At 33.3% G+C, this 24,730-nt stretch overlaps 1 protein-coding gene across 5 annotated transcripts in view; it reads right to left on the bottom strand.

The window, feature by feature from the left end:
* LOC127794985 (delta-1-pyrroline-5-carboxylate dehydrogenase 12A1, mitochondrial) overlaps positions 1-14,530 on the bottom strand; it is a 59,764-nt gene extending 45,234 nt beyond the window's left edge. Inside the window, exons 1-17 of one of the 5 annotated variants that reach the window (XM_052326349.1) lie at positions 14,223-14,530; positions 9,738-9,817; positions 9,212-9,315; positions 8,971-9,038; positions 8,672-8,729; positions 8,448-8,561; positions 7,934-8,017; positions 7,167-7,271; positions 6,375-6,488; positions 5,357-5,488; positions 5,169-5,258; positions 4,913-5,002; positions 3,182-3,391; positions 2,931-3,041; positions 2,700-2,779; positions 2,467-2,606; positions 220-458 (exon numbers count right to left, since the gene is read on the bottom strand). In XM_052326349.1, coding sequence (XP_052182309.1) covers positions 2,468-2,606; positions 2,700-2,779; positions 2,931-3,041; positions 3,182-3,391; positions 4,913-5,002; positions 5,169-5,258; positions 5,357-5,488; positions 6,375-6,488; positions 7,167-7,271; positions 7,934-8,017; positions 8,448-8,561; positions 8,672-8,729; positions 8,971-9,038; positions 9,212-9,315; positions 9,738-9,817; positions 14,223-14,308 — 1,665 coding nt within the window. In that variant the 5' untranslated portion in view covers positions 14,309-14,530 and the 3' untranslated portion in view covers positions 220-458; position 2,467. Of the gene's footprint in view, positions 1-219; positions 459-2,237; positions 2,607-2,699; positions 2,780-2,930; positions 3,042-3,181; positions 3,392-4,912; positions 5,003-5,168; positions 5,259-5,356; positions 5,489-6,374; positions 6,489-7,166; positions 7,272-7,933; positions 8,018-8,447; positions 8,562-8,671; positions 8,730-8,970; positions 9,039-9,211; positions 9,316-9,648; positions 9,683-9,737; positions 9,818-14,222 lie in introns of those variants that run through there. The other 4 variants (XM_052326350.1, XM_052326348.1, XM_052326351.1 and 1 more) reach the window with 4 other exon arrangements.
* Positions 14,531-24,730: the final 10,200 nt, after the last annotated feature.

Here is a 24,730-nt window from a genome sequence, read left to right as displayed (position 1 = left end):
TAATTGGGCGCCAGACTAGGGCCTAGCACCTAAGCCCCTAAGCGGTACATGAAAAAATTATTTAAATAAAATTTATATTATCCTAAATACATGTATATTCATATATATATATATATAAACAAATCATATATATAGAGGTTATATATATATATAAATCTATCTCTATTATATATATATAAAATTTATAAACACATCCTATATATGATATGCTTATATATTATAGAATTATTATATTATATATATAATATTGTGCATATATAAACCAAATGGGCGAGAGAAAGCAACCAGAGAGAGCAAAGGTTGAGTCTTAGAGAGAAAGAGAGAAGGAGCAACCAGAGAAAACAAATCTTCCTACAAGCAACGATGACAATGTTGATGATGGTTGCAACTAGAGAGAGCAAGCCGCAACAGTGAGTTCATTGTCCACAAGAGGCGGCGACAATGCGCGATGAGAGAGGCTGAAATAGAAAAAGAAAGTAATAGAGACGATCGATCAGTAACGACAACAGAGAAAGCAAGCGGCGATGGTGAGACGAAAAAGAGAATGGATAAGAGAAAAAAAAAAAACTCCAAGCAACTTATACTGAACTTAATGTGCGGTCAAGGCGATTAATGAGGCTAGGCAGCCTATGCGATTAGGCAAATGTCATGGCCAATTAGGCATTGCTCGACATCAATCAGTCAGGCCGACGCCTAAAAGGGCCAATTAGGCCAAAATTGCAACGGTCAAGGATTGTCCCGTGCCTTTACAGCACCTAGGCAGCCACCTAAGCTGATTTTTAAAACACTGATAAATACTATACAGTTTTGAAATGCAAAATGTTAGAATATTTTTAGTTATAAAATTAAAATTAAAAATTAAAAATTATTTTCTAAAACTGATCCATACCTTCATTTTTTATTCTACCATTTTAGTAGCAATGACTTGGCACATCAATATTCATACATTTTGAACATCTTTTTTCTGTTTTGATGTTGAGCCAGCTTGAACTTTACTTGTCTTTTTTAAAGAATCATGCTAAATATACATTATTTTTTATATCTTAAACTACACAAAAAAATATTATAACTAAAATACCCCTCATCTCCATGCGCCTCACACGTTTCTATACGCTTCATGAGAGACATTTTTATCATTAATACACATTTATGTAATCTAAAATATACACAAAAGTGTACCAATAGCATTATTCTTTTTTAAATACTACTTCTTTAAAATAATAATATTTTAAAATAATTTTTAAATATAAATTTACAAAAATTAATGTGACAATTACATTTTCTCCACTAATTTATTTCATGGAGATTTTCAATATAAATGAATGAAAATTAATGCCAAATCAATTTAAATAATTTTAAAAAAATTATAGTATTTATCCTCCATTTAATCTCCCAATTTTTCCACAAAAATCCATTTGATTGGACATTTTACCTTTTTTTGTTTGGATAAAAAAAACCAAGAAAAAAAAATTACATCAAAATATCAAAAATTAAAGTTACGTTATCTTTGTTTATTTTTACTATTTTTATGTTATTTTTAATTTTTAATTTTTTAAAATAATAAAAATACGCCCTTTATTATTTTTAAAAATAATAAAAAAATTAAAAAAAAACTTAAAATAATAAAAAATTATTTTAAATATTTTTATTCAAAACACATTTATTTATTTATTTATTTATTCATATTTTATTATTATAATAAAAAAAATATTATAAAATTTATTAACTTTAAAATATAGATATTTTTTTAATAATTTATAAATATTAAATATTTTCATTTACTAAATAATCAAATTTATTAAATAAAATATTATTAAAAAATTATTTTCAAAATTTCAAAAAAAATATTTTTTAATTTTCTATTTTAAAAAATAATTTTTTAAAATTACAAAAAGAACCCATTTTTAATTTTCTAAAATAATTTTTTAAAATTACAAAGAGAACCGTTTTCAATTTTCTAAAAAGACTACTAAAATAAAAAATTAAAAAAAAATTTAAAACTAAAAATTAAAAATTAAAAAATAAAAAATAAAAAGAACTCAGCCTAAAATTTTGATAAATCTTTTTAATTTTGAAACCAAAACTAAATCCAACGGAAAATTACACCAATAGGCACGACAGTGTCCAATTTTTTAATGCTTGGCTTCCAACATCAAATATTTTCGGTACAAATACAAAATTAATGTGTATGCATTTAAAAACAAATTTGGATACCTAACTCAGATCCGAACCAAGCATAGAAATGTTTTGTTAGGTTGCTTTAAATCTTTGTTAGTTTATATCGTCACTGTAAAACTAAAAGAAAATAAAAACAATGATAAGATGAAATAAAACTCGGCGTTCAGAACAAAATTATCTCCTAATGATTCTAGGACCAACGAATACGCTAAAACGTTTTAAGAATCATTGAATAGCATAATGTGGATTCTAGTTGATATCTGATTTGCGTCGGTAATGAGTACCTACTTTAAGTGGCAGCAGGAGTTTCCCAGTTCTGCTGGACAGGACCAAAATCATATATGATTTCTCTGTGGCAAGACCAAACCAGCTTTATTGCTTCAGGAGTCCCTATTCCCGCTCCCCTTGGATCTCCGGCCGGCCCAAACCTGCAGCAATTCATCCAGTTCAGGCAGATATTGAGCTTTCAATATGGTACCTCTGATGCAAAAGATACAAATAGTCATGGGTTTTCGACCTACCAGTGGTTTTGTGGAGCTCCGGTTGTTCTTGCTCTTAATCCGGCATATGTAGTTCCATTAACTGATTTCCCGATAACCTCCTGCAAATTGAGTTTCGGCGAATAAGTTGACTGGCAAAAATGACGAAGAATACTGACTAAGTTTAACAAAGTATTTGGTTTGGGGGAATGAGGGGCGAAAATATGTAAATTTCAACTCTAGCAAAGAATAAGAAAATAGAATCCATCTTGCCTGCAAGAACAATGGATCATTTGAGACCACAGCAGCTGTTAAATGTGCATGCATTCTTTCGAGGGCATCCAGAACCATTGGAAGCTGGTCATCATTGTACTCTGTTATTATCTGAGATTTAAACAGTACCGTGCTTTAGGGTTCATATATATTGGAGAAATCAGGACAAGTAAAAACATAAAGACTCTCTCTCTCTCTCTCTCTCTCACGCACACAAGCACGTGCATTTCAATTTGCGCCCCCACATTTACCTGGAAGGGTCCAAAAATTTCTCTAGTTACAAGCTCGTAGTTGCTATCCTTAAGTATTTCTTCTAGTGGAATAAAGACAGCGGTTGGCTTTATAGCACCATATATTGGGGGAACAGAATGGTTTTCTAAAGCTTTTCCTCCGAAGAGTAGCTTTGACCCTGTTATCTGAAGCAATTTATTTGTGTGCTCTAACATTGCGTCAGTTGTAAACTGCAACCAGAAAAAGATAAACCCCAATATAGATCAGCTAAGAATTGAACAATTGATAAGGAAAGGAATTATTTGAAGATTCCAACTGTAACTTATTCCAGCAAACTAAGAAGTAATTGATTCAGTTCCAATAAGCATGGATACAGACTTGTACACTGATTCAACATGATAAGGTAGCAAGATAAAATACAGGTGTAGAGTCACAGATATCATACATTTTTTCAACTACGCTCAATGAAAAAATGGCATTTATTTTTATTCTACAAATGGACAGCATCCATGTTTTATTAAATTAAAACAGTAAGAAAAAGCTATTCAAATTCACATTCCACATAAAAAGAAACGGGACCTGAGAAGTTATAAGCCTAATATTTAATTGAGAAATTACAAAACCAAATAAAGAAAATACTATTCGAAGGTTTATAGAAACAAGATGTCAAAAAGGGATTAGTCGGTGGCTAATTTCCCTGTAATTAATCTGGCCCCTAAGCAATTTTTCCGAACTTGCACCTATGTGGTTCATTTATGTACACACGACACATGCAGGAATCCTTAACAGGATATTTTCTAGAAATTCAAGAAAAATAATGGGACATGTTTAAAACATGTGACAGACAGTACAGAAGAATTTGTGACCTAGTGTCAGTGTTTGACAAGTGATCAACGTGGACACAACAACTTTATAGAAGTGAAGGTGTCAAAGAGTAAAAAAAGTGGATAATGGTATTATATAGACAAACCAAATCACAGCATGGATATATACCAATGAATACAATGAGTCATGACAGTGTTATACCAGCAACACTCCAAGCCAGGGACTGGCATGCTAATTTTGCACAAATATTTTATTTATCCCTTTTCACTTGCAGATTGATGCTCCATGTCATGTTTAACTCAAAACTAAGAATCAAATCAGCTGTATAGTTTTCCTTTGTGAAACGCACAATTTCTGAACTGCAACCCAAAACTGCTTTTACTAGATTCTAGGAACACCGCCATGGCAATCAGGCACACGTACAGAAGGATCAAGGCAATTAGGAATGTAAGCTACATTTGAGAAGGAGATTTAAAACAACCATAAGCATTATAGCTGCAGGAAAAGAAACAGATAAAGATAATAACCCAAACTACTTTTATGAAGTAATAATCCTACCTACAACAATTACTTATTTTTCTTTCTTTTTCCTTTTTTCTATCTGCGGCCTTAGGCACTTATAACTAATATCATACCAATAAGAATAAAAACTTTTTCAGGTGACACACGTACAACAGTACAAGTTAGTTGAAATTCAAGTAAATGATCAAGCAGACCTAATTGCAAAAAATATATATATTTGTATTTGTATTTATATCATAAAGTCACATGTTAATTATGAAAGTTCTATGCACAGAATATATAGTGGCATAAATGTTTTTAGGCAAATTTTCTGACCATCTCTTTCGAGTATTATTGTGTGCTTACGAAAGGTGTTCTAAACAGAGACTAGAAAAGAAAAAAGAAAAAGAAAAGGGCAGACTTACAGTAAGAACAGGGCCAATTGTTAAATCCTCCAGTTTCCTTCTTGCAGCAAGATCATTCAGTTTGCGTAGGAGTGAACTCTTAGACCAGTTCTACATAAGCATATAACATAGTGAAGAAGTGACTTTGATTATTAGGAGAATGTGAGAGGAGGACACAACCATGATTCAAGAAACAACTACCAAAATCCATCTATCATAACATTTAGAAGAGGAGTACAATGATATATAAATATAAAATTAGAATGAAGCAGCTTACCTCATGCATAAACAGGATTGATTGTGCGGAGCACTTTTGACCACTACATGCATATGCATCTTGATCACAAACCCATGCAACATAGTCCACCTTCAATTTAAGATTTTAAGAATGTATCAGGTGTGTAGAACTGCAGAACCTATATGCATGGGGAAAAGAATAATGGTGATAAAATTCAGAAAACAAACCTCCTTGACATCAGGCCCGAGGATCTTCCAGTCAAATCCTGCATCTTCCAATTTGATTCGCCCCTTTAGGTCAAAAGCCAACTTATCGGCCACTCTTGAGCTACCAGTGAAGAGAGTCATACGTGGATTTGCCTAATACAGTAATTTGATGGGTTGTAAGTAAATCCAAGCTTCCATTTCAGACTTCCACATTTGACAAACAAATCTACTAAATAAACTGAGAAGGGTCATAAAGTTGGCAGGAAAAATTTTAATACTAATGGATGATTATGGTGAAAGCAAGAATAATACTATGGATGATTATCATGTAAACAAGAAACTCCCTTCTTGACTTACAGCTATGATTTATATTAACCATTCTTGATATTAGAACTAGGTAATCTTATAAAGTTACGGGCAAAGCTGATAAACTGTATAAATCTTCTTCATGAGCCATGAAACAAACACCAATATAATAGCTTCACTGTGGTTGGAAGGAATTGACTAGAGAAAATAACAGGCTTTTCTTGAAGTGATTGAGCTCTTCTTAAATTTTCAGAGGCTCCTTGTTATATTCAGAAACATATTAGGAGTTGTTCAAATTTTGAGTTCATTCTTACAAAAGATTGTTCAAAGAAGTCATACCAAATGGCAAATAATTTTTAACGACAAAGAATAATTTGAGCCACATGTGAGGATTGATTAACTCCAGAATATTTACTGTCTAGACCCCATTCTTTTTAAAGAATGAAGTTGTCTTCATACTGCTTCACAAGGTCTGCAGATTTTAAGACAAAGAAAAGCTAGTTTAATCAGCAAATAGTCCAAGACATCTTCATTTCAGAACAAATCCAACCCCAATAACATTTTAATTGTATGACAGATGCATAATAAAACATGGTAAGGATAATGGCCAGGTCAGTTGGTAAATTATCAAAGTAATTGTACTAGAGGCCCACCTCATCTGATTTTTGTATAAACAGGATAAAAGATCTAAAGTTATTCACTACTAAACATCCTCACTTTGATAGAAACCAACCTCCAGCAATAACTTGTTCATGGCCTTCCCATCTGCATTAATGAAGTCAACATCCTCAACAGGTAACCCTGAATCATGGAGCAATCGAAGCATTTGCTCCATGACAATGGATACCTACAGAAACATGTTGGTTAAAAAGTAAAGAGGCAAATAGTGATAAACAGATAAAATGTCATGAAGAAGTACAAGAAGATCAAACACAAGTAGAATTTCCTATAAAAGATGCTGATAAATAAGAACAGGAAATAGGAAGAGTTGTGGGGCAATATTTGGCAATTCTAAAACAACTAAACTGATTAAAGTCCATTACGGGCTTTGCCTGTTCTCTGAACACTCTACTACTTAAGGGCTACTCATTTCTCATTTTGGATAAATATATTTTCATGGTTTGGGATTCTTTTACCTTTTCATTTTCTTTTACCAATAAAGTAAGATCTAAAATTATCGTACTTTAATTGTGCATAAAGTCGTTATGGCAGGGATTATTTTACTAGGTTTGCTCATGTACTATGGTGAAAGTTTTCGACCAAATTTGCATGTTATCATTTAATACTGAAATTGTTATTTATAACTTGTGTCAGTTATCATTTATCAATTAAAAGAATAATTTTCTATATAATAATATTTAAATTTTGCCCCCGGTGAACAGAAATCCAATATTGGCCACTGCTAGGCACCCTATAAAATTATTTATTTGCTGTCAGGGGAAATAATAGAGGTTTCACATAACTGCCACCTTATGCCACAGAGAAAGTTTTCCCTTCATTATGTATCTAAGGGACTTGAGCTCACCTTGCTATCAACTTTAAGTACCGGCTTATTGCCCATATAAAGCGCACCCATCAACTGAAGCACAGGAATCTCCAAAGGAAAGTTGAACGGAGTAATTATTGCCACCTGTAGAAACACTCTTTGAAATTTCAATGCGGAAAAGTCTAACCATTGGAGCTATATTCCGGAAATAGAATCCCATGATAAAAGTAAATAGAAGCTTCTTACAGAGAGTATGCATAGTGATATTTAAGTACTGTTTTATGTTAGAAAGGCCAAAACTTGGACAATGAAAGTATGCATCATCAATGAAGCAATTACATCCTCTCCTCCTTGTCCAAAAGGAAACTCATTTTGTTGTTAAGGGACAATGGTCCTGCATATGAATCAATGGCAGTAGAAGTAACTAAAATATCCAGTACTTCTGCTTCATCACCTATGTGCCTAGTTATTGGAAGCTGCAGAGCAAAATATTTTAGCCCGTCCAGTAACTAAAGTTTTCACCAAGCCCATGAATACAGGATCACCTATATAAGCATAGGTAATAAATCTCAATAATCATTGTAACAAGAATCAAAACTAAAATCTTCAGCCATGTGACGTGTCCCTAATACATAAACAGAGAATGCTGATGCAAGTTTATTGGAATCAAGGAAATAACAAACTTATTATATACTGCAATTAATTATAAGATGGATACTCTCTATGCCTATGGATACTGAAACGTCATTCTGAAAAGCTGTGCAGTATCCTATTAAGATGAACTGTCTGGAGAAAGGGCAACTTACAGGACCATAGGGCCAACGGAAACCATGACTTTGCTGCCCAAGATGATTCCCTGGTACAGCAAAAGACCTAGCCAGGAAACGAACCTGCCAGACATTTAAAATGAGAAGATCAGAAGGTAATGTGAAAAAGAGAGAGAGAAAGAGGGAAGATTAAAAGGTAACAACATGCACTAAAAAAAAGCTGGGCACTATCATTCAATTTTGTTGACAACCATAACTATTATTCTAACAGGAAATTTGCAGCCGCCGGGGGTGGGGGGGGTGGGGGCGATCCCAAAAAATGTTTGAGAGAGACAGTTGCCCATGATGGCCATTGTTGCAGGCTAATTGACGGTTTCATTGCTCTACAGCCTCAACTGTCTAAATAAGAGTAGGACCAGTCATGAAGTCATCCATCCCAGAAAGTTTAACAGGTTTACATGTGTTTAGATACAACATTTTTTTTTTTAAATCATCTCTCTATCTGTTTTAGATCAATGGAACCAAAAGAATTTGACAGAGGGCTTCCGGCTACCTGATCACCACAGAAGTTCTCTAGAAACTTTTGAGTAACATAAACTTCGCCAAGAGCCTGCTGGTAACTCTTTGGGGACACCCTCTGTATTAACCTACTGAAGAAATCGAAAACCTGAAACACACACATAAAGGCAATTCATGGCAAAGCAATAAGAGAACATTAGACATGGCTGAATTTGAAATAATAGAAGGACAAGAAAAGGGAATCATTTAAGAATTGACCTTTGGCTGGGAAAGCATATGAGCTGCCTTTTTAGAAACATCTCCAAGCATAAGATACCTAAAAATTATGACCCTCAATGAGTTTTTGTACTCTCAAGTAACTAGACTATCATTTTGAAAGCATTTAATGGGGATAAAATACATTGTAAAAAGTCCTAACCTACTCTATCAATCCATCTTTCAGACATTCCAGTAGTAGAACTCCAATGGAAATGATGAAGAAAAGAACAAAAAGAAGAAAGAAAGAAAAAAAAATGGATTCCCGAGGAAGAGGAAGAGGGGATTATGAAAAAGCTAACCTTTCTGGTGCTTTAAAAGGATTGTGTAGACCATGTTTAGGACATTTGGACAAGCTCTCCACAAATGGCTGTATAACCCAATCAACAGTTGAAAAAGTTATGTATTTATACAATACACATAGTATTATGTGTCTTTATTTGTGAGAAGATGAAATCGGGAAAATGAGAAAAATATGCCATTACTAAGAAGGACCAAATTCAACACCAGAAAAGCTATTGCATGACACATGAGATAACATACCTGGATTTCCATTTCATCTATTTCAGCAACTTTAATGAACGGCTCCCCATTTAAAGGATCCAGAAATGTATTCCATTTAGATGATCCTGTCCACTTGCCTTCCACTACAATTAAAGACAACCAGAATCAAAGCATTCAATCACTTAAGGTGCTACAAATTAGACCATTTCTTTAGGTCAATAACTTATCATCAAATGAACAGCTGCTGTAAATAACAAGGAAAACATACATTGGTTGCCTCTGTTTGATATTATTGCCAAGCATAATTAATCTATATGTATGGATTAACCACAACTCATCACAAGGAGGATGAAATAAACATGTTAATCAAGTAAGCAGAAACAATGTAAGACAACCAAGTAAATTTATCATAGTTAGAGCAATTGACTTTGTTCACTTTTCACTTTTTCTCCATTAACTTGCTAGACTTTTAATACCTTCTTTTAACTTTTTCCCCCTTCAAAATATCTATTTGGTTCAGTTCCAGGAAATGAAAGCAGATGCTGCTCAAGTTGTGGTAAATTACCCAAGTTGTGTACTTCTGCTGGTTGGGAACCTGAAATTTGTTCAGCATTTACAGTTGCAAAAGGTAAAGAATGAATGAATCTGCATTACAGGTTAGAAAAGGGAATGAATTATACAGAGAAAGCCAACAAAACCAGAAGCCAAAAATACACTCCACATGCTAGGTTCAAGTGAATAGAAACATGACTAACACTGTAGCAAGCTGTATATTCTCTAAGCAAAATATTTATGCTCTCAGAGGATGTGTCACTAGACAGTACGAGCAGACATTTCACAGTATTTATGCTTAAATATCAAAAATATTATAGTGGCCGAGCTTCAACTACAGAGGAATTTAAAATTTGTAGCAGGAGATAAGATCAATAGGAAAACCTGAAGTTAAGTGATCTATATGGTAAGCATAGGAACATAAAAATTTTCAGATATGTTGAAAGAGCTAATACAAGGTAATCTACTTCCAAAGCATATAAGTACTTAATTTTAAAACAGGATTTCACAATAAACATGAAAACTGAAACATAAATTGAGAAATGCCTTCAATCAGTGCATTTCACATTCAAATGTTTCTTGAATTTTCTGCACCTTGGGGTTGGATTTAAGATATAAGTGGTAGACAATGACGCAGCGTGTAGCGCAAGTGTGAAGAAAACACACCAAAATAAACTCTTGAAAAAATAAACTTCAATGGCCGAAGCTTGACTTTCAAAAAGACGCAAAAACAAGATTGTTTAGCTAAGAAAACCCAAATAGGTTGTTGAAATTTGATTGAGAAAACTTGATTACAACTCCTAACTTCTAAGTATGTTTACAATGTATGGCTAATCCAAATCCATCTAATATTTGTAAACAAAATCCAACTAGAATCCTAATAGAAATAAAATCCTAATTAAACATGAAATAGAATCCTAAATCAAGTAGAAACATGAAATAGAATCTTAAATCAAGTAGAATCTTAAAATACATGAAGTATTAAAATACTATTTACTACTATCTCAGTGCTACTGTTCTGGCGCTATTGTTTCGGTTTAGTCGGGTCAACCTTAGGCCAAGTCTTGATTGGTGACCGCATCATTCACCTCCACTTGAGAAAAAATTCGACCTCAAATTTTGATCCGAGTAGAACAAATCCACGTCCGGTAAGTACAAAGAGAGATTAGCTACATTGAATGTTTGGAAATATCCATATGATTAGGCAAATGCACAACATAAGCATTATCATTGATCTTCTTTGTAATCTTGTAAGGACCATACTTCTTTGGCTTGAGGTTGTTCTGTTGTTCTGCTAGAATCCATTCATTCTTCAAGAATATCATGACTTCATCTCCAATCTCAAATACCTTGTGCTTCCTATGCTTGTCAGCTATCGCCTTGTACTTCTTATTTGTGCAACTTTTGCTTGGCATCTTCTTGAACCGCTTGAACTTTTCTATTAAGAGAACATGAGCAAAGACATTCCTCTCCCTCTTAGCCTTATCTTCGTTAGCATGGGTCCAACCATTGCCATGTTTGTTGCCCTCTGTCTCCATTGTATTATTACTATTAGATTGAGGACCTTGAACATTCCATTTTGAGCGCTTCTCTAATCTGGTAAATCTTATCACAGGTCATTCTCCTTTCATAAGCTTTCTTGATTTTGACTCCTCAACAACTTCCGAATTCATCTATAAATTTTTCTTGTCTGGAGAAGCATTCTTTTGCAACTGTTTCGAATAAAAGCTTATTCCATGACTACCAACAATCTCTCCATCACTTAAAATATTGATGCTTGAATCCTCCTCTAGTCTAAGCACTTGATCAGCTATAGTAGCAACTATTACAATATTCTTAGTTTCAGAATCTAATTTCAGATTAATATCAAAAGTAGTTGCACTACCCGAGTTAACTAGCTTGGGAGATCCAACACCCCTATCTACAAAGAGACCCATGTTACTTTCTTGTTTTTGCAATTGCGAAGGTGAATATGTTCCTATTGCCTTCGATTCAACCATGCTAGAGCTTGAATAAACTGTAGAAGGATTTGCTACCATGACCTCCATCTCCTTTATAATCGCAAGCCGATCAGAAGAAACGCCACCATCATTAAGTTGCGAAGCAATGCCTAAGCCCTCGGGACTAGAAAATACCCCAGTATGAGTCAATAACCTTGGAGTTTTTGTTATGTTAGTTGTAATACCCCGAGAGCCCAGATAAGTTAGAATATATCGAGGATAGTGTAAGAAAGGAAACAACACCAGCTGGATACCTTTTGGGCTGAATGTTGGCAAAGAACTCCCAAGTTAAGCGTGCTTAATCTGGGGTAATCCAGGGATGGGTGACCCCCCTGGGAAGTTCGCGTAGGCCCATCAGGGTAAGTTGTTCCGGTTCTTCCTATCGCTCGAGCGGGATGCAAATACCCCGAGAGTCCAGAGAAGTTAGAATATATCGAGGATAGTATAAGAAAGGAAACAACACCAGCTGGATACCTTTTGGGCTGAATGTTGGCAAAGAACTCCCAAATTAAGCGTGCTTGACCTGGGGCAATCCAATGATGGGTGACCCCCCTGGGAAGTTCGTGTAGGCCCATCAGGGTAAGTTGTTCCGGTCATTCCTATCGCTCGATGCGGGATGTTACAGGTGGTATCAGAGCCAACCCCCGAGCCTCTGAGCGCGGTGGTGGGGCAAACCTCAGCGAGGAGGCTGAGTCCCGAAGGGGGTGTGAGGCCCCTATGGGGGGTGCGTGTAGGCACCTTAGGCGAATCCCACATCGGCCATGCACGGGGGGAGATCTGGGACCGGTTGTAAGGTCGCATGACGAGGACGTCATGTGCTTAAGGGGGGGAGAATGTAATACCCCGAGAGTCCAGAGAAGTTAGAATATATCGAGGATAGTATAAGAAAGGAAACAACACCAGCTGGATACCTTTTGGGCTGAATGTTGGCAAAGAACTCCCAAGTTAAGCGTGCTTGACCTGGGGTAATCCAATGATGGGTGACCCCCCTGGGAAGTTCGTGTAGGCCCATCAGGGTAAGTTGTTCCGGTCATTCCTATCGCTCGATGCGGGATGTTACATTAGCAGCATAAATTAGACCTGGGTTTGCAAATGTTGAGGTTGCTGGGACAACATAATCTTCAAAATTAAGCTCCAAACTCATCGAAAAGCCATTCTTTAGTTTATACTCATCGTTTCCCCAATGGTTGTGTTGTTGGGCATTCCTCCTAACCCCTTTACCACTGGGGTTGGCTATCATATGACCAAGATCATCCTCATCATCACTATCATCCATCATTGGTCTTCTAGGATTAATGGTTGGTCTTCCCAGTTTAACATAGGTGGCTTGATTCACGCCATTAGTCCGGTTCCGATTATTCTTAACTCGTTGTAAAACGCCCAATTGGTTGCGGATTCGCTCCAATTGATGCTCCATTGTACGAGTTATTTTCCATTGTTTTTCAATTGCTCTCCAAACCACGAGCAGCCCCCGATCACCGTCACGAAGCTGATTGCTACCGTTACCTTCAAGATTAGCCATCTGATTGATTGATGAACTGCTCTGATACCACCTGACGCAGCGTATAGCGCGAGTGTGAAGAAAACACACCAAAATAAACTCTTGAAAGAATAAACTTCAATGGCCGAAGCTTGACTTTCAAAAAGACGCAAAAACAAGACTGTTTTGCTAAGAAAACCCAAATAGGTTACTGAAATTTGATTGAGAAAACTTGATTACAATTCTTAACTTCTAGGTATGTTTATAGTGTTTGGCTAATCCAAATCCATCTAATATTTGTAAACAAAATCCAACTAGAATCCTAATAAAAATAAATTCCAAGTAAAAGTCGACTAGAATCCTAATAGAAATAAAACCCTAATCAAACATGAAATAAAATCCTAAATCAAGTAAAAACATGAAATAGAATTCCAAATCAAGTAGAATCCTAAAATATATGAAGTATTAAAATATTATTTACTATTATTTCAGTGTTACTGTTCTGGCACTATTATTCCGGTTTAGTCGGGTCGACCTTAAACCGGGTCTTGATTGATGACCGACAATTAGGCATCACCACCAAGCGTAAGTAACAGCAATAGTGAAGTTGTATGCCGTTGTTTAATCATACAATTAGCTTGCGTCATGCTACATAATCACAAAGATAGTTGACTGCAACACGAAAAAACAACACAAATCCCAGACAAAGCAAAGATATTACTGGACAAGATTTCATACAGAAAGATAGTTGATTCAAATGCAAATTAACCAGAGCAGAAACTCTCTAAATAATCTCTTAGAATAAGCCTCTTCCACCTCCGGTTTACACCAGAAATTATAATACGCCGGAAATGTGGACGATGAGTTCTCTATTATTCGAGGGATATACAAATCTAAAACCAAGCAAAACCGATTGAAACTGTGAAAGTGCTTCAGTCCAGATAGAATAAAAGAAAAACCGAGAAAAAGTCACCGATCATCAGAAACAGAGAAAAAGGCTCGCGGAAAATGAGCGTGCCTTGGAGAAGAGACGGAGGCGATCCAATTGAAAACCGCTTGGGGAGCTCTGGCTCTCATTTCTCTACGGAGTAGTAATCCGAGCATGGCGGTGCTATCGGCCGACGAGAGAATCGCTCGAAACCCTTCCTGTGATTAAAAACTCCTTTCAGGCTTTTACCGCTTTTTAGAGGCCTAAGCTGTAGCTCTGCCACTTTTGTTTGCTTCTTGATTTGGCTCTGACAGAAAGACAGAGAGAGATGCTGCTATCAGGTACGTTGCCTCGTCATGGAGCCTGTTTCTCCTTTTCCTATTTTTCACGGACAGTGCTGAGAGTTATCGAAAAGTGTTTAAAAAACTAAAATATCCTCTCTCTCTCTCTCTCTCTCTCTCTCTGATTGTAAATTTTTTAAAGTTGTCAGTGCCTTGAGGGTTATCCAAAAGTGTTTAAAAGGAGTAAAATATCCCCCCTCACTCTCTCGCTAATTGTAAATTTTTTAAAGTTGTCAGTGTCCTACTCGCTGCTTTATCCTAGAGAGCTTTATCCTATGATGGGCCGGCCCGCCTCCTCTTTAGCCCACCCATTTGATGGGTGAGGTCAAATTTGACCCACGAGCGAGACGGTATAAGTTGAGGTAATGGAAATTAGGGCCTGACAGAGTTCTTTGGCCCTTAATAAATGGGCCAGGACAGGCCAGGCTAGGCCAGGGCCTGCTGAGCCGGGTCAGTCTGTGGTCTTTTATTTTTAATTTTTTTAATATAATTTTTTAAATATTTTTTTATTTTTTCTCAAATACAATAAATATTTTTTAAAATATAATGTTTACTTATAAACATTTATTTGTAATTTTTATGTTTGTAAAATTATGTTTAATGTTTACTATAAATATAATTTTACAAACATAATTTTTAATTATTATGTTTAAAATATGTTTATAATTATTAATTACAAATATAATTTTTTAAATATTTTTTTTAATTTTTGATGGGCCAAGCCAGGTCAGTTGGTGGGCCAGCCCACAGGCCATTTAGGTGGGTCGGGTCAGGCCACATATAGCTGGCCCGGCAAGGCCCGCATTTTGTTGGGCGGGCCGGCCCGAGCCATCTGCTATAGTACTAGGCCAACCTGTGAGACAAGTCGACCCATTTGTCATCTCTACTTTCTCCTCTCTCCATGACCGCCAAGGCAACCACCGACTACCACGTTACCATCACCTTGCCGTCTTGCCTCACACGAACGCCGATAAAGTAATTTTTTGAATCGAATTTATAAAATATTAAGTCTAATATTTTATACTCCTAGCAATCTCTTTAAAAAATTAGTATTAATTACTTTTTTATTTAAATAAATTCATTTATATTCATAAAACTTTAAAATTCATTTTGAATAATAAAAATGAGAAAATATAAAAAAAAATCATTTAAATAATTTTAATATGATTTATTAGAACCAATAATGTACACCAATGTGATTTTAATTTTTAAGCTCATTCAAACGGTATTAAAATCTATAAAAACAATATATAAATTTTTCAAAATTCATTTTATTTGTTCATCTAAAGTCATTCAGGAATTTTTAAATTTATAAAACTTTACAAATTCCTTTCAACTTGACGCCTCCGTGGAAGTGAACCAACCCAACCTTAAAAACGATTAAGTCCAGCCCATGGGCCCAAGCTTCAGCATTTCTGATTTCCCCACACTATTCTTCCACATCTTCCATATCCCATTCCTTGTTATTATTTTATCAATTTTTATATAAAATTTTAAAATTACTTTAAATTATTTTGTATTCTCATTTATATTTTTTTCCTATTATATTAAAGTCTTTTGTTTAAAAATACCACTACAATTTTTTAAATTTATGTATATAAAATAAAATAAAAATTTATTTAAAAACATATACTTGTTAGAGTACGTTACACACGGTCTTTAGTAATTTTTTTCCTCTCTCATCTATACTCTTCATAAAAAAAAATATTTAATGAATATTTATTGGGGGGAGTATTTATTAACATTCCTATTTATAATGCAACATACATGCCCATGACCTAATGTGCTTTGACCAAATGATAAAGAAATTTTGAAAAAAAAAAAAAAAGGAAGCAATGTCTTCATCTATTTTTTAATGGATAACCATTCGTCAACGGTTATAGACGGTATTACAAAAACTCCTTAAGCATGTTGGACTAGTAATAATATTAACAAAATTTTAAAAGAATACTATATATAATTTATAGTGTTTTTTAGTTCATTTCAATTCTTTAACTAGACAATGTTACATTAATTTTTTTGTTTGACGTTTAAAATATGTGAATAAATTTAAAATACATCTAATTAAATTGTGGTCAAATTTAGGGTTTGACTACAATTTAAATCAATGATGTTAAGTCATCCATTCGGGTTTGAGATTACAGACGTTTTATTTTAAAGATGATTTAATTCAAGTCGGTTGATATTTTTTTTTTTTCAAATATCTTATTCATTGATAATTGGACATATCAAAATCGGCATATTAATCGGATGCCAACGTATTCTATTAATTAATACATTTTCATGTTTAAGGATTTTTTTATTTTCTCAATTTCAACTTCTGTTATAGACAAAAGTCCAAGATCCAAAAAGTCTAAAATAATTTTTTTAGATTAAAAGGTAGATATTTTTCTTTACTTGAAAGGTTCCACGTAACGCGCAAATTATATAACTTTAACATTTGAATTTTTTTTTAAAAAGATAAGCATCTTTTATAAGAAATAGTCGTTATTTGAAATTGATGTGGCATCAACTGAAATTACTAGAATACCCCTACGCGCTGATAGTCTCACCTGCCACGCGGATCACCTGAGAGACCGACACGTGGCAAGTCAACACTCCGGAGCGGAGCCCGGAAAATCCGAGCCAAACCGTAAGACCCGTTCCAACTTGACCGGGATTCTCGGGGGTCGTGCCCGCTCATCTCGGGTACTCCAAAACGGGTTCGCCTATGAAAGACAAGGACTCTCGCCAGGTACATTCAAGCTCTACAGCTCTCTCATTTACTTCTACTCGCATTTACTCTACTGATTTGAGCATCGGAGTCCACCCCGGGGGATCCTAGCCCCGGCCCTCCATTGTCTTGTAGGTTCTACACCCGAGGTCCGACATCCCCAAGTCCGAGGTTCCATTCCCGAGGTCCAGTCGCAGAGGTGGCATGTGGTGGTCGGTCCCAAAAACTATCATCAGAAATAATCATAATTCTAACAGAGTTAACAAAAGTTAAAATAAACGTTATTTGTAAAAAATGATAATTCTAAATTATTTCAGATTACTCAATGCCCTTTTATAAATTAGCAGACATTCATTTTATAAATGATGTGTTTTTAATACTAGTTTTAATATGACCTTCATCTCTTTAATGTTTGATTTAAATATAAAACTGTTTGCGCAGGAATCTTCCTGCGGCTTCTAACTATTTTTTTCATTGCATACTTAGATAGCCAAGCAATGACGTTTTCAATCAAATAAATTTATTATTATATTTTGATAATAATAATTGACGCCCTCTATGAGAAACATTCAAAAAGGATAATCCCATGCCCCCTAGTTCTTATGCTATCTCAAGTCATGAGTAACACCATGTCCTCTGATTATTTTCTTCATTACATATTTAGGTGGTCAAGCGATAATGTGTTCAGTCAAATAAATTTATTGTTATATCTTGATAACAACAATTGACGCCCTTTATAAGAAACGTTCAAAAAGGCTAAGAATATTAAAATGATTCTTATGCTATCTCAAGTCATGAGTAACATACACGACGAAGAGGGTTTTAATATAGATAACAGTCCTAATACTAATATGCTAAAATTTTAGGATTCACGAGAATAATCCAGTCTAAATTAGTATGTTTTTCATGATTTCAAAATTCTCATCACTTTTTGGTTCGAGCCTAACTATACCCTACGCTCAAATTGAGAAGCCAACGATATTTTTCTAAAATGATAGAAAAAGTTTTATTCAAAATGATTGACTTTTATACAACGATTCATATGTGAAACCAAGGTATGATACTAAATATTGTCTTTTCATTCTGACTCGAATCTACGTGGTTGGTAGATCTAAGGAAAACATGTTCAAATTGCAAATTATAAAGGCTTATTATTTGAAACTTAGTATCAAAGCTTGAATTACGCGAGGACGATCTAGAGCTCATCATTCAAAAATCTAGTATTAGAAATGCAGAAAGTATGAAAATGATCTAGAATTAGAAACGTAAAAAACGCTAGAATCATCTGAAATCAAAAAATGCAAAAAGCATGAAAATGATCCATAATCAGAAACGCAAAAAGTGTGAGAATGATTTAAAACAAGAAATACAAAAGACATGAAAATGATTCAAAATAAAAAATTCAAAAAATGTGAGAATAATCTATCATCATAAATAAGGACGGATCATAACATAGCTACCATTTCTTCTGAGAAACTCGAATGAAAGAATTGGGAGTAATTGTTGTGTCATATACAAATGTCCATTAAAAATGCCAAAAATAACTATTTGGGTTAAAAGATATAATTTTTTCATATAAAGAAGGGTCCATGCAACATGTAAATTAGATAACTTTAACATTTAATTTTTTTTTAAAAAAAAGATAAACGTTATTCGAAAGAACATTAATCCTAACAGAGTTAGGAAAAGTCAATATAGATATTATCTATAAGAATTTTAATCTTAACAAAATTAAGAAAAGTTAAGATAGATGTTGTCTATAATAATGCTAATTATGAACTATTTTGCATTACTCCATACTCATTTATAAATAAATAGACATTTATTTTAAAAAATCTACATCTCTAATAATAGTTTTAATACGGCTTTCATCATCTTCAGTGTCCGATTTAAGTATCGGGGCATTTGTACGATGACTTTCCCGCACTTTTTGACTGTTTTCTTCTTTGCAAGCTTAGGTGACCAGTTAATGACGTTTTCAATCAAATAAATTTATCATTATATCTTGACAATAACAAATTCATTTAGAGTTCTAAACTTTTTTTATTTCTTATGAGAACTCTTAAATCACAATTATTCTTTCTGCCGTAACAAATAATGAATAATATCATGCACCAAGCTATATTTTTCATAAAAAATTATTGGCTAACTTGAATATTCTGTTTGAATTTACTACTTATTAAATGATGTAGTTCAACACTACAATGCTACATGAACGCATTTGTTTTATTTTTTTAGCACTTTCTTCCCCTTTTCGTATCTTATAATTAAATATTACAAATTTGACTGAGTAACGTCCTGTCTAAATTGCTATAAGTGTAATAAAAAAATAGAATATTTTAAATAAAAGTTTATTGATTGATGATTGATCGAGAGAGTTTATTTTTATTTTATAAATAAAACTTAATATAAATTAAATTAATTATAACTAAAAGATTATGAGTTTAAATTTTATTATAAAATTTATTTTTGTTAGATGTTCTTCTTTTATCCAATAAAATACACTATATTTTTAATAAAATGTCAATTTCATTTTTTATTTTTAATAGAAAACGAAAATTAAATACAAGATAAATAAAAAATCAACACCCAAAACTGACTAAAAGTCAACAATTCTTAATTATTTAGTTATCTCACGACCGTTTTACCTATCTGACTTAGTATGGAGAGATTAAACGATTAAAAAATTTAATATATTTTTGAAATTTAGAGGGACAAAAATCAAGTTGACATTTGAGAGCTCATGTCATCTCCAGTTATCTTACATTCATGTTGGAAAAAAAATAAAATTATTGATTTGTAGTTGTACTGAGAATATTGGGCAACGAGCAAAATATATATTATATGAAAGGATGCCCGTAAACTTGGTTATTGGTTGCCTTCATGTGCAAGATCTAAGGCATTGACTTCAATTTGTTTAATCAAACAGCCTCTCAGCGCAGAATTGAACCTGTTTGCATGGAACGTCGAAAATTTCAACATTAGATAATTTATAGTTCCTCAAAGATCTTACTTTTGATAAATTACCTAAACTGTTTAAAATAATCAGCCCATGGGTACCCAATTCAACTACAATAATAAATTGATTAACATCCATTCAAGAACTAGAAAATTATAAGCCATATATAGCTGGTTTTAAGATATTGTTAATTAGTTGTTCATATATTTTTTATTTTTGCTTCATATATATTAGTTGTTAGTTGTTACGATTTTTATTATAATTAAGTCACTTAGGGATGAAATTGAATTTCATCTATACTATTTGTGTATGTACATAATTTTCATACAAAATAATGGGACTTATTAACAACTAAACATAGAGAAAGAAAAAACCCATCTAGCTAGGCGGCTCGATTATCATCATTATAAAAAATGCATGGTAACGTATTCTGATAATACTTTTCTTGTACTAAGGTTCCATAATGATATATACATTTAGAACAATCACAAGTCCACATACATCACGTATAATTTTTTTTTTCCCTACAGACTACTTCTATTTATTTTTCGTGCTAGATAAAAAAATAATTAATTTTTTTTATTTAATCCACTCATTATATATAAATATGCAATATCTCTATTATTATTTTTTTCACGTCTCCAAATAACTTTTTATCACATATTCAAATTATCTTAATCACATTTTCTCTACTTTTTTATGTTCAATAAATTACTTAATTGACAATGTATATATGTTATAATTTGTGTATATTTTTTGGGTTGCTGGTTCATTGAATCGTTTGTATTCTGTAACAAATAAATCATAAAGGAATTCAGAAGTCTTCCAAGCTAGCCAAGTAGTCTGTAATATACTGCTTGGAAGACTTCTTCTGGTCTTATGTCTTTGGTTTGCTTCAACATTTTAATCTCTCTCTCTCTCTCTCAGTCTTACATTTTAGTTTTTTGTTGAAGAAATGGAATACCAAAATTTTAGACAATCATTGACTTTCGTTTTAATGAATGATGGCATTAAATTAATAATATAATGGTTAAATTATCCAAGACAATAATTTTCAATTTGTTTATAGATTTAGACTTAAATAATGGCGCCCAACTTACTACTTAATTTCAATAACAAATTATTATGTGTTATCGTTATTATTTATTATTAATTATTGACATGATAAATTATATTTAATGACTTAGTGAACGAGACAGTAATAACCCCTACTTCTTAAGGACAAATCAACACCAATCCAACGTTGTATAGACCGTTAGCCCTTTAAGGTTCAAATTCTTGCAATCTCATTCCATCTAATATAATTTATCATTTCAGCGTACTTAATAATAAAATTAAATGGTAATGAAGGATAGGTTAGAATTAAAAATAGATAAAAAGTTAGATATCTTAATTAATAAAATTAAAAGTTGAGTTTAAAATTAAAAACAAGGAGAAAGCTTGATTTTTTTTTCTTTCGATAAATTAACTACAAAAAAAATACCAACTTTAATGAGTTTATCAATTATATATTAAATTATATAAATTATTAATTTTACATATAAATTTTCAATTCTGTATCAATGAAGGATAGGCTAGGCTTGATTTTTGGCTAGCTCTCATGACTTACTAGGCTTCGGGAGATTGAATGAACCATAGCTGAGCAACTATGCCAAACTGAAAGATACATATGGATTGCCCTTAGCGCTCGATGGTAAAAGGGTGACCGACATGTAATATAATTTGATGGGTCGTGAGTTCAATTTTTCTTACATAAAAGTTAAAAACTTAATCTTAATCTGTAATTTACTTTTTCTTACATAATAAAAACATGAATACAAGAGGTCGCATAAAAATAATCAATATATATGTGAACTGATTGTTTCCCACGTGTGGGTTGAGGTAGGAAGCTACCATTGTAAGTGGGTTCATTTCTCCGATTATATGTGAGGAAAATAATTAGAGTCAAACTTGTCTCCGTCTCTTAGAAATTTAAGATTGTGGGGACGGTAGTTTTAAAGAATTTGAAGGCTATATTATAAATTAATCATAGTTCCTTTATTTTTTTTTCTAAAAAATAATATATCGACTTTGCAAATTTCATATGTTAAGCTTTAAGGAAACTCTATTTTATTAGGGTAATATTTTTTAATTAAGATATGAAGTAAAAAAGATTAGATATGAAAAGTATTATCAATGTTTGTTAATTTTAGTTTATTTATTAAATTTATTTGACATTCTTCGAAAAAATCCTCACGTGACTTCTTATTTGATTTTTTACAGATAAATTTATCTAACTCTCCTCTATATAAATTTATTTAATATTTTACAGATAAATTTAAATTACTCATATGTCCCTTGTAGGATAATTAATGTCATTTAATAAATTTTTAAAATTTAAATTTCTCTCTCTCTATATATATTTTATTATCTAATACCAATTCCTTTTATAGATTTTTTAAATTATTTTATTTAATTTTATATTTTATTATTTATTATGAAAATATGTTTTGATAATTTTTAATTATTTAAATAGAATTATTATAATTCCACCAATAATTATTTCTACTTTTTGAGTCTTTTTAGAATATATTTTTAAACATAGATTTAGAAAATAAAACACTAATTTTAATTTTTAACAATTCACATTAATCATAAAACACCATTTTAATCATAAATTTATTATTGATTATATATAGTTTTGAATGAATTTGATAATAGAGATATTTTGGTAAAAAACTCTTATCTTGGTATTTATCATATACCTTTAACAAATATATAAAAAAGTACAATTTTCAATGAATTTCAAAAAATTTAACAAATAGTATTATAGAAATCTTAAAATACTTCACAGATTTATGTTAACCATTCCTAGGGCTACAATCGAAGCTCAGCTCGGCTCAACTTGACAAATCTAACCTCGGGCTCAAGCTCAAGCTTGGTTAACATAGTCCGAGCTAGAGGTGTGCAATTGGTTATAGTTGAACTGAACCGTCCAAAAATTATTAACCGAACCGAACCAAATTGTCCTTAATAACCAAACTGAACCGACCGATAATCTTAATATAACCGAAACTAAAATAATCGAACAATAAAATGCAATAACCGAACCGAACTGATAATAGCCAGAGAGTTTCCAATCCCCAATCAGAACTGATAATCCTAGTATAACCGAACATGAAACCAAAATGATTTTCCAGTACCCAATCAGAATTTCCAAAACAAATGAACAAGAATTGAAAATAAACAGAGAGTTTCCCAATCGGAATTTTCCAGAACAAGTGAACAAGAATCACTGAATCAGAAATACATGTACCTTTGAGTGTTTGACACAAGAGTTGAGGTCGTCGGGGATCTTGTAGCGCTTGGAAAAAAAAAAAAAGGCTTAGTCGACGAGCTTCGAAGTGCACGTTGTTGTCGCCGATTGCCCCTCCGCTACTTTAGTAGCGGCCACTGCTAGCGTCGCCGCCATGGCCTAGATCTTGGAATAACCCTCGTCAATTGTCCAAGTACAAGGAAAAGAAGAAACGAAGGCGAGGGATGATGGGGTGAGGGCTAGGGTTAGATTTGGTCAGGTGTGGGTTCCATGTTTTGGGGCTGCCGGAATCGATCTCGCAGTCTCACCTGCAAGTGGGAGAGTGGGTTGAGATAGAAAGAGAGAGAGAGAGAGAGAGAAGGGGTGCGATTTTAGCACAAGAACTCGTAGTCGCCAGCGAGGGTGAAGGGAGATAGAGATAGAAAGAGAAAGAGAGAAAGGGGGGAGGGAGTCTGAGTGTCGGTTGGCGGGTCGGGTATGGGTTCCATGTTTTGGGGGGGCACAGTTATGCTGAACCGGTTAGTTTTCGTTAACTGAATAACCGAAAATTTGATATATTGCTAACCGAACCGAACCGTCTGATCATAAAAAAATCGAACCGAATTAACTAAACTAAATTATTTTATCAAAAAAATCGAACCGAACCGACCAATTTGATTAGTTCGATTTGGTTAGTTAGGTCTATCCGAACTTCTGCTCACCCCCTAGTTCGAGCTTGAGCTCAATTAACATAGTCCAAACTCAAGCTCAGCTCGAGCTCAACTTGTGTAAAGCTTAGTTGGCGATGGGTGCAAAGGCAGCAGTAGTCGATGGCGAGAGGCGATGCAACAGCCAGAATGGTGAGAGATCCTAGGCAGCGACAGAGATGTAGGATGCAACAGTGATTAGCAGTAGGTGACAACAAAATAAGAAACACACCAAAGGGATGGGTGTGCAACGATAGGAAAATGTAGCAATCGGCAAGAGGCGAGGTGGCAGGGAAAGGCAAGGCATCGACGACCATCCTTGCTTAATGTTGGAAAGAGATGAAGGAATAGACCAGACGCATGGAGAAGAAGAAGAAGAAGGAACAATGGATGAAATGAAGAAATGAAAGAAAAGGGAGTGGAGATGCAAATAAGATGGGTTTCTTAGAGATGGAGATAGTAATGATGATATATGAGTATATTAATATGTAATTTTATTCAAATAATATATATGATATGTATATATAAAAATATATAATATTATTATTTAATTAAAAAATAATATATTTATAAAATTAGGAATAAATTTATTAATGTATTTATA

The sequence above is a fragment of the Diospyros lotus genome, chromosome 2 (assembly GCF_014633365.1).
Source record: "Diospyros lotus cultivar Yz01 chromosome 2, ASM1463336v1, whole genome shotgun sequence".
Taxonomy (NCBI): Eukaryota; Viridiplantae; Streptophyta; class Magnoliopsida; order Ericales; family Ebenaceae; genus Diospyros; species Diospyros lotus.
Note: the sequence above shows the minus strand (reverse complement) of the source record. Positions and strands in the feature narration are given on the sequence as shown.